Source organism: Podarcis cretensis (assembly GCF_951804945.1).
Source record: "Podarcis cretensis genome assembly, chromosome: 1".
In the NCBI taxonomy this organism is placed as follows: Eukaryota; Metazoa; Chordata; class Lepidosauria; order Squamata; family Lacertidae; genus Podarcis; species Podarcis cretensis.
Genome location: NC_137170.1, coordinates 79,148,171 through 79,163,232, shown reverse-complemented (window position 1 = coordinate 79,163,232; position 15,062 = coordinate 79,148,171). Strand labels below are relative to the sequence as shown.

Sequence of the window (15,062 nt, the reverse complement as noted above, 5' to 3'; positions counted from 1 at the left end):
GTAGTCTCAACGAGATCATTAAATGCAGCAGAAGCAACAGGGAGAAATGTCTTCTGCAGTTGCAGTTCAGAGAGAGCAATGCAGTGAGTTCTCAGATCCCATTTGGCACTTTAATGTCTTTTTTGAAGAGCATCCCATTCATTCTGCACCATGGGATACGTTGAGTGGGGTCGCATTGAAAGCAATTTACAGTATGGCATGGAGGGACGTGGAGAGACTTCATATGGACATAAATTGGTTTTTCTTCACATGTCAAAGTAGCCGCTGGATTGTCCCTTTGACAGTCTGCTATCTCTGTTCTCTAGTGGAATATGGGCTCCAGGCAAGCTACAATGGCTTTTGTTGTCTGATCCTCTTTGAAAAGTAAATATTAATGAGATGGAGGTTCTGTTGGATGCAGGAAAGAAAGGCACCCACCACTCTTCATGCAGATTGCATCTGATGTGGGAATTCAAAAAGAGCAAGCTTTTGATCTGCATACAGTCATTCTGCAGATTTAAAAAACTGGTTTAGTGCAGAAACAAATAATATAATACTGTGGACTGCGCTTGCATAAAGGCAGGTTGCATGGGTTAGAGTTAGCACATCAGACTCTTGAAGTAAAATGTAAACCTTCAGTTAATGGAAAAAAGGATCCTTATTTGTTTCTGTTTTTTTAAACATTCCCTCCTTTTTTCTGAACCTCAGTCTTGTATCAAGATGTACCAACTACAACTATGCTGGAGGGACTGGAATGAAGGAAGTTGAGTTCTAATTTTTCTAGTGGAAAAAATATGTTGCATTATGTTCCTGTCAACTATATATGCACACACAGCCACACACACACACACACACACACACACACACACACACACACACACACACTTGATATCTGCTCATGCTAACTGCAATTTGCAGCAATCTTTCCATTGCAAGAATGCGTAGTAGAAAAGGAAAAAACAAAATATGTCTGTTTGCCTTAGTTTTAAAAAGTATGGTGTTTCTAGAAGGCTTTTTCTACCATCAAAGAGAATTATCAAGGAGAAAAGAAGTCTGCTGATGCAGCAGCAACTTCCTGTCTTGAAGTCTCTTGATGATGGGCCCTTTGTATATTTCTCTTTTGTCCAAGACTGCAATGCTTGTGTCTGTCTGTTGGAGCATCTGCAGGCTGTTGCTTTTCTAAGATAGAGAAGAGCACAAACTCCAATGCACACTTGGGGTATACTGGCATAATGTAGATCTGGTGAGGTTTTTGGTTTTAAAGCCTGAAGGGCCTTCCTAGCCTGATGTTTCTGTTGTTGTTAGATTTGCAACTGTACTGTTTTTTAGCTAGAGATTCCTGGTTGGTAGTCAGTACCAGTCTTCATTCACTGTGACATAATGATGGACCAATCAGGTTGCCAGAGTTTAACAGTGCATCGTTCTGTAGGAGAGATATCTGGCTTGTTCTTGCCTGCAGGTTTATGACAGTTTGCCAGCGCTGCAAGACATATTTCCAAGTCTGCTTCAACATATAACAGGGAGACCTTGCAATAGTGAAGTATTAAAATCTTCTAAATACGCCAAGACTGTTTATGCAATGAATGGCAGCACTGGAAATCATTTGGCACTGTGAGGGAGAAGGCCAAACTAGACGAAACATGGAAGAGATCTGAGTGGATCCATGCACACGTAAATGGGAGGAAATGTCCTGCTGGATGAAGAGCTTGAACTTTGATTTCGGTTTCTGCCAAAATCTTTACTGCTTCAGTCAGCACAGTACATAGGCAAGACAAGAGTTAAAAGGCACAGCAGGTGCCTTGCATGGCGAAGTGCAGCTAAGATATTGATCCAGCAGGTGATTTGCCCCCTGCCTCATCCTTTTGAAGAGATCGCAGTGGGCACATCTGAGTTCTCAGATTGGACCAAGCAATCAGGCACTCCAGTCCTAGTCTAATTTGCTCACAGATGCTTCTAAAAGCATTTCGAAAGAGTTTTCCAACGTTTACTCTAGTAAGGCCCTGAGATACTGTGCAAAACTAGGACAGTTGAAGCACAGTGTGGAAACTCTGCTGATACCTTTACAAGTTCCAAGGCTGCAGAGGACTACTTGGGTCCTTGCATCTTCTTTTCCTCTGCCAATCCCTTCAGGTCCCCAGTTGTTCATTAATCCGGATTACCACCCTAAACATTCTGAAGTTAATTTTGAAATTGATATTTGGAAACATCGTGCCTTGAGCTGCATTTTGTACTGCGCTTGGTTGTACCGCTGTGTGTTATGAATGGAAACTGAGTTTCCCCAAGTCCATACATCCACAAGTTTTGGAGGGAGTTGCATGCCATGTACAATCTGGTCCCTTGTGTGTCCCTTAATGAGAAACCTGCATGCACCTTCCAGAAGTCTAGGAACTGGTCTCCAGGTACAACCCATTCATTCACGGGTCTAGTTACAGTATATGTGTCTTTGGTATGTGTTTACGACAAATATTGTGATGGCAAAATACTGCAAAATTCATGCTGTTGTTGGAATGTGAGCCTGTGATCCAGACTTCCATAATAAAATGCCATGCACCCTGTTATCGTTCTCATCAAATATTTCATGCTTGTGTGTTCTGTCATTGCAATGCAATGTTTCTTTATCGTCTGTTTTTAAATGCCAATGTTACACTGAGCCAATAAAAGCTGGCAAGAGCTAGAGAAACAGCCGGAAACAATTGCCTCTTTCGTGCTCATGTTCCATTGCGTGCTCATATTCCATGCCAAAGTGTTTCTTTTGTATGACTGTATTATGACAGACCATTTAGAGGTCCAATCAGATGGTTAAGACTGGGTTCTGAGTCTGCCCAAAGCACACAATAAAACCCACTTGAATGAAAAAACTGATATATTTATGAATAATCTTTCCATTCATCATTCTAAACCGTATTCAGCACAATAAATGTCCCATTATGATTGATCTGTTGTGAGCGATCCGCACAACTTTGGAAGCAGGGTGCAGAACTGTTACATCTCTGGGATGCATTTTAAAGCTGGGAAGTACTTTCATCCTGAGAATGCATTCTTTGTTATTGGAATTTAAATTTTAAATATAAATAACAAGTGGGGTACTGAAGTAAGTTGAGTACTTTCTGTATGCCAAACCCAAAACTGAAAAACCTTTTCATCTTTCATCAGCCGCAAAATGGCAGCTCCTGGGGTAATCTTGACTAACTGTTGGAGAGCCTCTCCCAAAGTGACATGGTGGTTGTTTTTTCTTAATTTACTTAGATGACAGATTCCAAATTGCTCTCTCTAATTTTCAGGCACTTGAAAGCAAAAGACCTCTCTTGAAGAAGGGGTCAGCGATAGGCAAATACCTAGCGGAGGAGAAGCCAGTCAAACGGTCAGAGTTGAATATGTTGTGTTGTGTCCCACTGCATGCTGTCGGTCTGTAGTCACCACAGTCGGTCTGTTGGGTCACACTGTTCTCTCCCTTTCTCCTCTTCAACCAAACAAAGGTTGAGGCAGTGGGTGTCCTTGGGGAATTGCCCTTTGATGAACTTGGGACTGTGGGGCACTGGTGACTGAATGAGACTGTAGGTGGGTAGGAGGGGGTGAGTCTAATTTTGATAACAAGGAGATTCAACATATACACACCCTCAAGTTTCCTACATTGCATGCATTTAGAGAGGAGGGACAGAACACCATAAGCAAAGTTATTTCACACATTTCTGAACTATGTGAGCAGCTTTGGCCTCTTTTGGGATGGTAATATGTAAATATAGAGCATAACTAGATAGGCATATTGGATAATCAAGGTAGTTTGCCAAAAATTATGAGCATTGCCTCTGGCCCTGTCCACACCTCCACATGTTAATTGTTCATTTGTTTTGTTCATGCATTCATTTCTGTGGGTGTTGACACTTCTTAGAGCCCCTCCAAAAGTACAATTCTCAGTGTCCCATCTAGTGGAGTCCCAAGAGGCAAAACTAATTTAAAAACCAGCATACATTTTTAGTGTGGATAATATGCCTTAAGGATTCTGGAACCCGTTGATATACCTGCTGCTCCTCTCCTCCCTCCTCACATTTTAAGACTGTTGGTTTCCTGTCCTCATCAGTGCTGACGTTACATGAAAGTGTGAGTAAGTTTTCTGTAAATGCTGATGTTGATTGTGCTGATGCTTTTGGACATTTGTTCCCATCGTTTGTGTGCCTTGGCACAGGCAGCTTGCTCCAGGAAGTACTCCTCTTGTCCTGCCAAAAGATTTTTATTTGGAAGAGAAAAACTGTAAACTCTTCCTGACCAACACTGCCAGTTTGAAGCAGGGAAGAGGAATCAATTCATCTGTGGAGGAATATGCGGTTCTTAGGAAAACAGAGAGGCAGGAAACAGCAGGAAATGTTGGGAAGCCAAAGTCTCTGATGAAGACCAGCACATTCCAGAGAGAAAAGACCAACAGACCTAATTATCTTTGTTTATCACCAAGAAGGCTGCCCATTGGTAATGAAACTGTGGTGAGTCTAGCTGGCGGGGGGTGGGGAATACTAACCTTATGTATTGTCTTTTTGTTGTCATTGAATCTTGAATCATTTGTGGGCTTTTTTGTGTATACTAAATGGCCCGTCCTGACTTCAAGTTGAAGTCCACAGGTCACGCTGGGGTATAGGAAGGAAGAGTGGCATTTCAGTACCTTGGAGAGCTCCAAGTGAGCAACTTGCTCAGGAAAAAGCTGAAGCTTGACTGCAACCTTATAACTCCTATAGCCCAAGTTACCTACCTCTCCTGTCTACTTCCCTGCCTGTGACTTTTTAAAATGAGGACCTCCTGGCCTGGAGATGAGTCCTTCTGCATCTGACAGTGGTAGGCATTGTGGAATGGGATGTACTTGGTTCCTTGCCTGAATCAGGCTCATGGGAGTGGCCATGAAGTTCCCTGTGTTTAGGGTCCACAGGTTGACAACCATCACCCCTGGGTTCAGAATTGGTAGCCTCGTTCTGTCCTTCAGCAATCAGTATAGCAGCCACAGCCTCAATTGATTCAATCTTCCAAGAATCGTTTAGGGCCAGGGACATGACAATTAGCTTCCCGCACTAATATGCATATTATATTCCTGGTAGCAATTATATTTTTTAATTTTGAAGTGACACTGAACAGAAATGCTAAATGCTAAGGAGAAAAACAAGAAAATCCATCAGCAAAACCTTTGGAAATTTTTGTTTACCTCCTGTATCTATTCAGGGCCAAATGTTGCAAAGCAGGCGGATATTTTTAAAATTGCTCTTCAGTCTTTGCTTCCTCCCATATGGTATAGTCTGAAAACTTTTTCAGCTAGTTGAATAGTCACAGGCTCTGTACAGATATTTTGTACTCCAGGTGAGATGGGGAAGAGGCCATCCCTTCACTATAGGGGAGACATGAATGACTGGATCAGGAGATCCCACATTTATTTAAACACATTATCTCCCTGATAGTGCGAGGTTAAAATTGCTGGACCATGTGAGCTTGAGTATTGCTCCTGATCTTTATGTAGATGCTTTCTAGGTAGTGAGAAGCGGGGATAATATCTGAACATAGCCTCAGTCTATGCAACTGGTTGTGCAGATATGAACATGGGTATAAATTTGCTCATATTAGTGTTCCCACTGTCTGTTCCTTCCCATGTTTTAAATGCAATTTGTACCCTAGCTCTATAAACTTTTCTTCTTCCTTTTCATTCTTATCTTGATAATGGCTTTTACATCCAGATATTGGAGCCAGCTAGTTCTTCTCTTGACCGTGTCTTCAAAGTAGTGTTTCTTGGTAATTCCGGAGTTGGCAAGAGCACCTTCATCCATCACTTCTGCTACAATAGATTCCTGGCTGGGATCAGCTCAACTATTGGTAACTGAGGCTCCCAAACTGCAGAAAGGAGAGGCATAAGGGAATTTAAAAAGTGCTTAAGTGAGGCTTGTGCCGTGTGCTCAACAACTTCTGCAGCAGAAATATTTGTGAACTACAACCCCCCCCCCCTTTTCAGTACTACTGTAAACATGGCAATATTCCACACTATGTATTCCTTTAGCGGTATAATGTTTAAAGTCAACTAATGTTGAGGATTTTTTTAATGGGTTTTTTGGAATAGTTACAAATGGATAAGGGCAAGCTAAGTGCTAAGATCTGACTAATTCAAATCACAACCAATCAGTCAGAGGCAAGGTTTATATATATTTCGATGCTCTAAAAGACACAATGGCAGGATGCATTTAGTCTGTTCTTTCACCAGGCCTCTTGTCAAGTCTACTCCTTTGCTGCTGTGATCATGGGACTCCTGCCACAACTTTGCTCTGTGGCAGGTAGTGGAGGGGTAGGGGATGGATGAGAGGACTGGTGGAGGGATGGTGATAAGAGCAAATGGTGGCTACTTTCTGTCTTAGTGCCTTAAGAACGTTTAAAGGCATTAACTCCCAAATCCCTACTAACTGATAGCCATTGGGAAGACTTTTAACTTCAAATTGTGGTAGCATACCAGATGCTGCACGTGCTTTCCAAGCAGACAAGAAAATAACCTGCAGCCCACACTGTATAAATAATGAACCAATTTGCAAGCCCATCCATTTTCCCCCAGCCCTGACCGTCTACCGTTTTCTATAGAACTTTTAATTTGTGATTATGCTTTACAGACTTTTCTGTGGTACCTTCTTCACTGCTGTACTGCAAAGGAGTTCACTGCCCCCCTCTAACTGCTGGAAACTGCAGCTAAGGGTGCCCCGTCCCAAGCCCAAAGTCACACATGCTTAACCTGGACTCCCAGATTCAAAGTCCAGCTCTGCCCACTGTGCTATCCTGGCCTTAGACTCCTCTTGTTTCTCCTGCAGGCATTGATTACCAGGTGAAGAGCTTGATGGTTGACAACAAACAGGTGGTTTTGCAGCTATGGGATACAGCTGGGCAGGAAAGGTAAAGGATTCTGTGCAATTTAGTTCAGTAAAGAGCCCTAAAAGCACACAGTGATAATACAGTATAAGGAGACTTGAACCTTCTTCCAAAATTTCCAGATATTCTTGAACACTAACAGCAATAACTGACTAGTGTAATACTTCACATATCCAGTTCTTTTTTTTTTTTTTTTTTTTTTTTGCATGTAAGACTCTTGGAATCTGGCCACTTACAGTTTTCTTTATATAAATGGAAGTACTGTATGCTGCACACAAACATGTGTAGCAAGTCCTGATGACCAAGGTATGAGTGGGCATTTAAAACAAAACTTCTCTTGGGGAGAGAGCAATTTGAAGCAGAGGGGTGGGGGTGGGGGTCAGAGGAGAAGCAGCTTGAGGAAATGTTTTGGACCCAAGAAGTGGGCAAGGCAAAAGGTTGTGTGCTTCTTCCCCTCTCCCAGCACTTATTTCCTCCAAGGTTCCCCCTTATGATACTGCTGTTCTCTTATACACATATGTTTGGACAAGCCCTCTAGCCTAGGGTTTGCAAATCTGTCCCCGGGAAAGGTGACAGACAGCAGCAGCCTCAGCAGCCTGGAGCCAGCCTGGTAGCGCAGTTGGCTCTGGCTGGCTTCAGGAGCTGCTCACTGCTATGGCGCCCTCCATTTTTCCTCGCCGGTAGTCCCCATATGATGTGTCTTGTGCGCAACACATCATATGGGGACTTCAGGCGAGGAAAAATGGTGGGCGCCACGGCAGCAAGCAGCTCCTGAAGCCAGCCAGAGCCAACTGCGCTACCAGGCTGGCTCTGGGCTCCGGGCTGCTGACTGCCACTGCCACTGCTGAAGGAGAACCGGGGACGTCTGACGGTACAGATCTCCTTCCCCCTTCCCCCTTTGTTTTGACTGATGGGGGAGGCTTGGGAGTTGTGGGCGGCTGGCCGTTGCCCAGTTTTTTAAAAAACTCTGCGCATTTATGTTTCACAGGGTGCGAAAGAAGGGCTTTGCACCTTTATACAATATGCATGTGTGCTTGGACCCAGGGTCTTTTGCCTCACCATCCCCACTACTGACTCCTTGTTGCTACTCAGCTAAAAAAAAAAAAGGGGGGTCCCTGAATTCATTGAAAAAAATCTGGTAACCATACTCTAGCCTCCTTTCTCGCTGGCATGCTAACTTTCTACTTGCTGTGAGATTTTGGTGGGGGGATGGGTTAGAATTCAACATGTATCCTTCTACCTACTTTTCTGAAATGGCATACTCTAAGCAGCTGAGAGAATGGAGAGGAGTAGAGACACACAACTCTACAGGAAATTCAATGGGGACAACCCGGCTCGACATCCAGACCCTTCTTTGCCTAAGTGGCTATATCCTCCTTCTTTTTTTAAATAATTTTTATTAACAGGCCAATCAAATCACATTAATTCCAAATTACACAGCCAAATTTTAAATTTTTGTTGGGGGTACCCATGCTTCGAGCTCAGAAAGGGATCCAAACATCTCTCTTGCTGCTGCTTTAATGTACACAGTTCTGTCCAAATATTATTCACAGTTCTGTTCAATCTTCAATCTTCTCTTTGTTACTTTCCTCATCTTCTTGTTGTTATCATATATTCCTCTTTGTGATCTCTGATAGTCTCCACAAGCGGGTGAAAACAACTAAGTGGCTATATCCTACCTTTCAACTAAATAATTATTTAAAGGGAGAGCAGCGACCCAGCTCAAAAATGTGTGTAGAGGAATATTTACATTAGTTTTGCAGCTATCTGCTGCAGTGTAAAACTCTGTGGAGACTCATTAGCTGTTGCTGTGATTCAGCAAGATAGGAATAAGCCAGGAAGAAAAACAACCTTGATGACCAGGGAGAAGAGTCGGTGGAAGAAGACTGGAAAAAATTTAAAGATTATTTACAGAAATATTGTAAAATTAATGAATGTTAGAAAAATGATGGAATGAAGTTATATGGCTTTAGCAGAAATGTTATAAGGAATTAGGTACAGACAGAGTGTAAATGTATTAAAGGGAAAAAAACAAGGTTAGAATATGTTAAGATAAATTATAGGACAGAAAACAGAGGAAGATGGAAAGGAATTGCTGAAACAATTAACAGAAGTGGAATACAAAAAGGGAGGTGTGAGGAGGTCGCTGAAACAAGTGAATGAAAGTTATGATATGGAAATTATTGGATGTGTTTTTAAATTGTTTTTGTTTTGTTTGGTTGATTCAATGTTTTAGGGTTTGGGTTGTGGGGTGTTTTTGTTTTTGTATTGTATTTATTGTCTTGTTTAATTCTTTTTCTTTTCTTTTGTAATTTTTAAACTGCTAATAAATATTATTAAAAAAGAAAAGAAAAACAACCTTGATGTTCGACAGGTGACACTGAGTGTCAAATGCAGGCCCATGCCATTGAGACAGTCTTGCTTTTTTAAAACCTGTTTTCTCCACCCTTGTTTTAAAGCAGAATCTTCTCTATCTCCAAAGTGAACACAAGGGTCCTTCTTCTTATGGGTGCACCTCTTCCAAGTTAAGGGTGTTTTATGACAGTCATGCCAGTGGCTGTAGTACTTCCACTGATGAGAGGCTTGCAAAAATTGTGCTCCTGGATTATATCCAAGCGCCTTAGGATTGTGCCGTTCCTTGTGCTCTTTGCTGCTGGTGGGAGGGGGGAGAGAAACAGCAGGATCAGTCCAGATGACACAGCAACCGTTGCACAAGACCAACGACAGTGGTGCCAAACCTCAATGCTAGGAGGTACACAGGAAGCTGCCTTTTGCCAGGACACACTATTTGCATAGCTAGCTGAATACTGCCTATGGCAGGAGTTGCCAACCTTTTTTCAATCTCTGGGAACATTTCAAACTGGAGAAACTGTTGTGGGCACACACCACAACCTATTATATTGGTTGCAATCAAATGCTGTCTTCAAGTCTAATTTCAACTGGGAAAAGGGTTATTGTAGATGCACTCAGTCATCACATTTGGGGCCCCTGGTCTACTCTTGACTGGCAGTAGCTCCCCAGAGTTTCAAGTAGATGTCTGATTTTTAAAAGGAAATGAAATGAAACATGCCAGAAATTGAACCTAGGAACTTCTCCCTGCAAAGCACACTCCGCTATTGGGTTATGGCCCTCTCAAAACTTTTCCTTTGTGATACCTCCTGTTTTGGCACAAGCACTGCTTGGGAAGCTGTTGTCAGCATGTAACCCAACACCTTACCCAGTTGGAAATCTTTGATTCTTCCAAGCTGCTTCTAAGGTCTCAGCCTTCCAAAGGAAATGTCTGGAATGTGCTCCATACACCATTTTGTAAGTGGAGACAAGCCTCTGTTTTGAATGGTTAGCAATAAGAAGGCCACATCTAGGTTCAGTTAGGAGTAGTGGAATGTCTGCCATACGAATGCATTTAAGGTTCTCAGATTTTGTTTGGCATTAGATTCCAGAGTATTACCAAGCAGTATTTCCGAAGAGTGGATGGCATCCTGGTCATGTATGACGTCACAGCAGAGTGCTCCTTCATGGCGGTCCGAAACTGGATGAGTTGTATCCAGGTCAGAATAAACTTGGAAGGGAGCACAGATAACTTGGTCTTTACCTCTCTTTTTTATACTACGGTACTAGCAAATGGTGTCTGTGTGTGGACACACCCCATTCAAGCCATTCAAGTATGGTCCTCCTTACAGCAACAGTCTGGCCCAAGGAGTCTTGATAACAGGGCAACAAACTGGTGGTGATGAGAGCTGGAAATCTTGTGGAGCTTTAGGGAAGAGGGAGCATGTGTGGCTGTGCAGTTAGCCTATCTGGAGAAAGGTTGAGGAGGGATCCCTGTTGGCTCTAACCTGAGTAAAGGAGAGAGCTAATAGAGAAAGAGAAGGGTGCTAGCAAAATAATCTTTCCTTAAATTGAGCCTTTTCTGCTTGGCAGGTAGCCTAACCTTAACAATACTCAAGTATTGACTTTAATTATAGTTGAAGCATGCCAAAAAATATTGAGGCAAAGCATTAACTTGACTCTTCTTTAAATAAAAAATATGATAGGTTTATCCCCAATGTCCCTTATTCAGAACATGCAAATTATTCAGATCCCTAAGAGCACAAATCGGATTGAACCACCTTAATATTTCTTCTCAAAATGAAAGGCACTATGTAAGTTATTCTAATAATCATAATCTTTATGGATCACCATTTAACTAGGTTCTAGAACCTTGCTTAGCTATTGTCTAAACTGAAAATGGTCAGGTGTTCTCTAAGTACCCTTATACTCAAGTGTAGGAATTAGCCTCTCTCTCCTTAATTATGAGCACATGCTTCATTGAGCAATGTCTTATGGCTTCTTTTCTTCAGGATGGAATTGAAGATGGTGCAGTGATATTTCTTGTTGGAAACAAAATGGATACAGCAGACAAAAAGGAACCCAAAGTCCCCAGGGCTGAGGGGGAAAGGCTGGCAAAGGTCTGGTTCTCTGTATCTCCCTTTCCTCCTTACACCAATCTCCTTCACTGCTAACAAACTTTATGGCATCTTCTGTAACTGATGATAATATTTGGAAATACTTAAGGGAGTTGTTCTGCGCATGAAAATATTTTCTAGGATGGTTCTATACAGAAAGAAGTGAATGAATATTTCAAGGTAGAGGATCTGCCTTGGGAAAAGTCGATCATAAGGCATCACTTTGGAAGCCAGTCTCCTTGCAATCTCAGAGTAAACCTGTTTAGGGTTAAGCGTTGGTGACACCGGGAGGTGAATGAATGTGTTTTACAGACATAACAGAACAGTATGAGAATCAGGTATGTGAGAAGTAGGGACCTGGAGGAAAATTCATGCTGCTCAGGGATATGTGTGAATTTCCTCTGTGCCTCAAGCATTCCTGTGCAAACATTCTTGCAGTAAACTTATTCAAACCTTAGAATGTTACCTTGGACTTTTGAAGGTTTTGTGAATGGCCCCCACCAAAAAGAACTCAATGTGAGTGAGTTTTGACTCACATAAATTAGGTACCTCATTGAGAATTAGATAGCAAGGAACCTTTAGGAAGACAGAGTATCTTCAGTGTTCAGGAAGGTTAACCCTGAATATATTAATGGGTATAGCAAGAAAGGGGGGAAATGTGATTCCAGTGGCAGACTCTGACAATTGTTGATTGAAGTTACTTTCTGCCTTCTTTCCCTCTTTTTGCAGGAATATAAAGCTGCCTTCTATGAGTGCAGTGCAAGGACTGGCTATAACATTCAGGAGCCCATGCTGCACATGGCAAGGTATGTGCAAACAGTTCCCATAAAACTGGAAAAAGAGCAGAAGCCACTCATCCACTTGCAGCAAAGTTGCTAGGCTTGGTCCTGGTTAAACAGCAACAGATGACAAAACATAGCAGTGTGTTGGTTCCAATTAAACAGTAAGAGTCCAGTGGGTGGATATAATTTCTTCCTCTGTGTTTTGCAGTTGCCCGGTGTGCTTTGAGCACTGCCACACTGCAAATGTTAGTTAAACTCCATTTATCACAGGGTGGATACTCTGTAGGATTATATATTAAAGACTGCAAGATGCTCAGATACCATACAGCAGGGCTGGGGAACATGTGGCTCTCAAGATGCTGTTGGATCCCATCAGCCCCAGCCAGCATGGCCAATGGTCAGAAACAATGGGAGCTGGGGGTCCAGTAACATCTAGAGGCCTTCAGGTTAACAACTCCTGCCATAGAGCTTCACCACCACAATCTCACCAGGCAGAATGTTAGCACTTCATTTTAGTGTTTGGGGAATGGAAGGATTGTGGGGGATGTCTATGGCCAATGTAATGATTACATAAGTTCTTAATTCTTTGCTAAGGTTCTGTCTCTTGTTTTTGTCTTGGGAGTTCCTGACAGGAGCAGATCTATGCTGGAGCTCTGTCCTGTTGGAAGTGCTGCCTTCCCCTGCCGCTGCTGCCACTCCTACTCCCACTGCCACCACGATACCGGCTGCTGCCTGCTGCCATTGCCTGCATAGCCCGCTCTGCTGCCACTGCATACCTTACCACATCTGGCACTAGTGGAGAAGCAGCAGCACCATTGGTGCTGATTCAGTGAGATCTCACTGAAAATTGTGTGAGATCTTATATACTCCACAAGATCTTGCGTGTTTTCAGGCAAGATCTTGCCGGAAATGGACTCAAACTTGTCTGAAATCGACACTGATGGCGGAAGCGCTTCTCCACTGCTGGCAGAGGCGGCAGGGCAGACAGGGTGCATGGGGGGGGGTGTTGCCTCAGGGGGCTTCTGCTGCCTGAGGTAGCACCCTCACCCTGTCTACTGGCTGAGCCAGCTCTGCCTGTTGGGTTAACTTGCAGATTCCCCAGAAAGGTCTGTTTCTCTCAGCAGATATCACATATTAACTCATAAGCCAGTTTGAGAATACTTGAATTCAAGATGATGTGCAGTCCAAACAAATACATGCACACTCTGAAGTATGTCCCATTAAGTTCAGGAGAAATTGCTCCCAAATAAGTTGCAAAAGATGCACTTTGATTTGAATTTGGATTGGCTTGGATTGGCTTGGATGCTTTAAGGTACACTGGAAGTCTCTGAAGGAGCAGTGAGCTTAGTCTGGCTTTTTGGATTATCGGTGTGATGCTAGAGTACTCATCCTTTCATGCTGAGATAATGTATGCTTCTTCCCCCCTCAATTTGAGATTAGTGCCAAGATTTGTCTGCCTCTTACTTTACTCCTTCCCTTCTGTGCTGACCTCCTATTTTGTGTGTGTTGCAGAATCCTGACAGCACATGAGGACAAGCAGAGAGAGCAGGCATTGCACCTGGAGGAGTACAACAAGAGGAAGGGATGCTGTTTGTAACAGAATCGTTCAGGGATATGTTAGAAAATAAAGAACAGCCTAAAGCACAGAGTTGGCTCCCTCCCTGCAAGAAGATAGGGATAACTGTGATTGAACTGAAGGAAGAGTCAAGATCTTTTTAAAAAAGAAAGAAAGAAAAGAGTGCTGTATCAAAGTGACATGACATCTTTCGCAGCTGCAAATCGCTCCTGCTTTTTTTGCAATGCTTTAGGGAAGTGCTTCAAATCACAGCTCATAGATCAGCATTATTGGCTTACCTATAAAACCATTCAAGCTGCTTCACAGTGTCTCAAGACTACACTCAGAAACAATGTGAGTTATGCAAGTGTAAGTTATTGCAATGGAGTTGTGCAACAATAAAGTGATAATGACTTAACTGGAGTGGAGTGGTACCAGCTTTCTGCTATAGTTTCACTGCACCAAAAGCATCAATTCCTTGCCTTCATCTTCCCTTCTCTTCCCGGTTCTGCCTGAAGCACTTCCCTCCTGCATGGCAGGGCTACCTCTGGAGATGATCGTAAGTCATGAGCTCAGGAACATGAGAAGAGCCTTCTGGATCAGGTCTGGTGAGGCATGCTGTTCTCACAGTGACCAACTAGACAGACCCCCGTGGAAAGCACCCAGGCAGGGCATGAGCACAACAGCACTCTGCCCACATGGGATTCCAGCAACTGGTATGCAGTGGCATAATGCCTCTGGCCGTGGAGGTAGAACCTAGCCATCATGGCTAGTTGCCATTGATAGCCTTATTCTCTATTGTCAGAGCTGCCTCCAGGTCCCAGCTCACAGAGGACCAACGCTAGGCTGTAGTTATGTACAAAAGTCTTTATTGAGATTCAGTCTCCATTTCAAAGCCGCAGCGTGCAGCTCTACGTCCCGAGCTTAGACCGGCGAAGTCCTGTCTGAGTCTCCTCCCCCTCCACACCAGTTTAAGACTCTCGCTTTGCTCCACCTCTTCCTAAATTCCTTTCTCCTCTGGGCCCTCCTGCCCGCTAGGGTCTCATCCTTCCTCGACTCCTCTGACGCTGACCCTGACGATTCTTGCCCCTCCTTCCGGCGGGCTTTAGGACCTGGTTCCCTATCTGGGCTACCTTCTGTGCCGCTCGCCTGTACCTTTGAACTTGGCGCGCGCGCCCAGCCTGCAACTTTCCTCTTAACCGTTAACTCGCTCTCCGATGGAGGCGTGGTCCACCCTGACTCATCTTCTCTCGCTGGTGGTGCATATGTGGGCTCTGACACCTGGGACTCCTCCCCCCCACTACGCTCTGGTGGGGAAGCTGGTCCTGATTTGCAACTGGTGCTCTGGGAGTCCCCGCTGGCCCCTTGCTTCTGGGGTGTCCCCCTTGGGTCGCCCCTTGCCCTGCCCATCGGCGCCCCCTTCTGTGA

General features: G+C 43.7%; 1 protein-coding gene across 7 annotated transcripts in view; it reads left to right on the top strand.

Moving 5' to 3' along the window:
• Positions 1-13,806, top strand: part of CRACR2B (calcium release activated channel regulator 2B) — a 42,876-nt gene extending 29,070 nt beyond the window's left edge. For all 7 annotated transcript variants that reach the window (XM_079988143.1, XM_079988140.1, XM_079988141.1 and 4 more), the window contains 7 exons: positions 4,167-4,454; positions 5,685-5,820; positions 6,795-6,876; positions 10,286-10,400; positions 11,193-11,300; positions 12,027-12,103; positions 13,592-13,806. In XM_079988143.1, coding sequence (XP_079844269.1) covers positions 4,167-4,454; positions 5,685-5,820; positions 6,795-6,876; positions 10,286-10,400; positions 11,193-11,300; positions 12,027-12,103; positions 13,592-13,676 — 891 coding nt within the window. In that variant the 3' untranslated portion in view covers positions 13,677-13,806. The remainder of the gene's footprint in view (positions 1-4,166; positions 4,455-5,684; positions 5,821-6,794; positions 6,877-10,285; positions 10,401-11,192; positions 11,301-12,026; positions 12,104-13,591) is intronic.
• Positions 13,807-15,062: the final 1,256 nt, after the last annotated feature.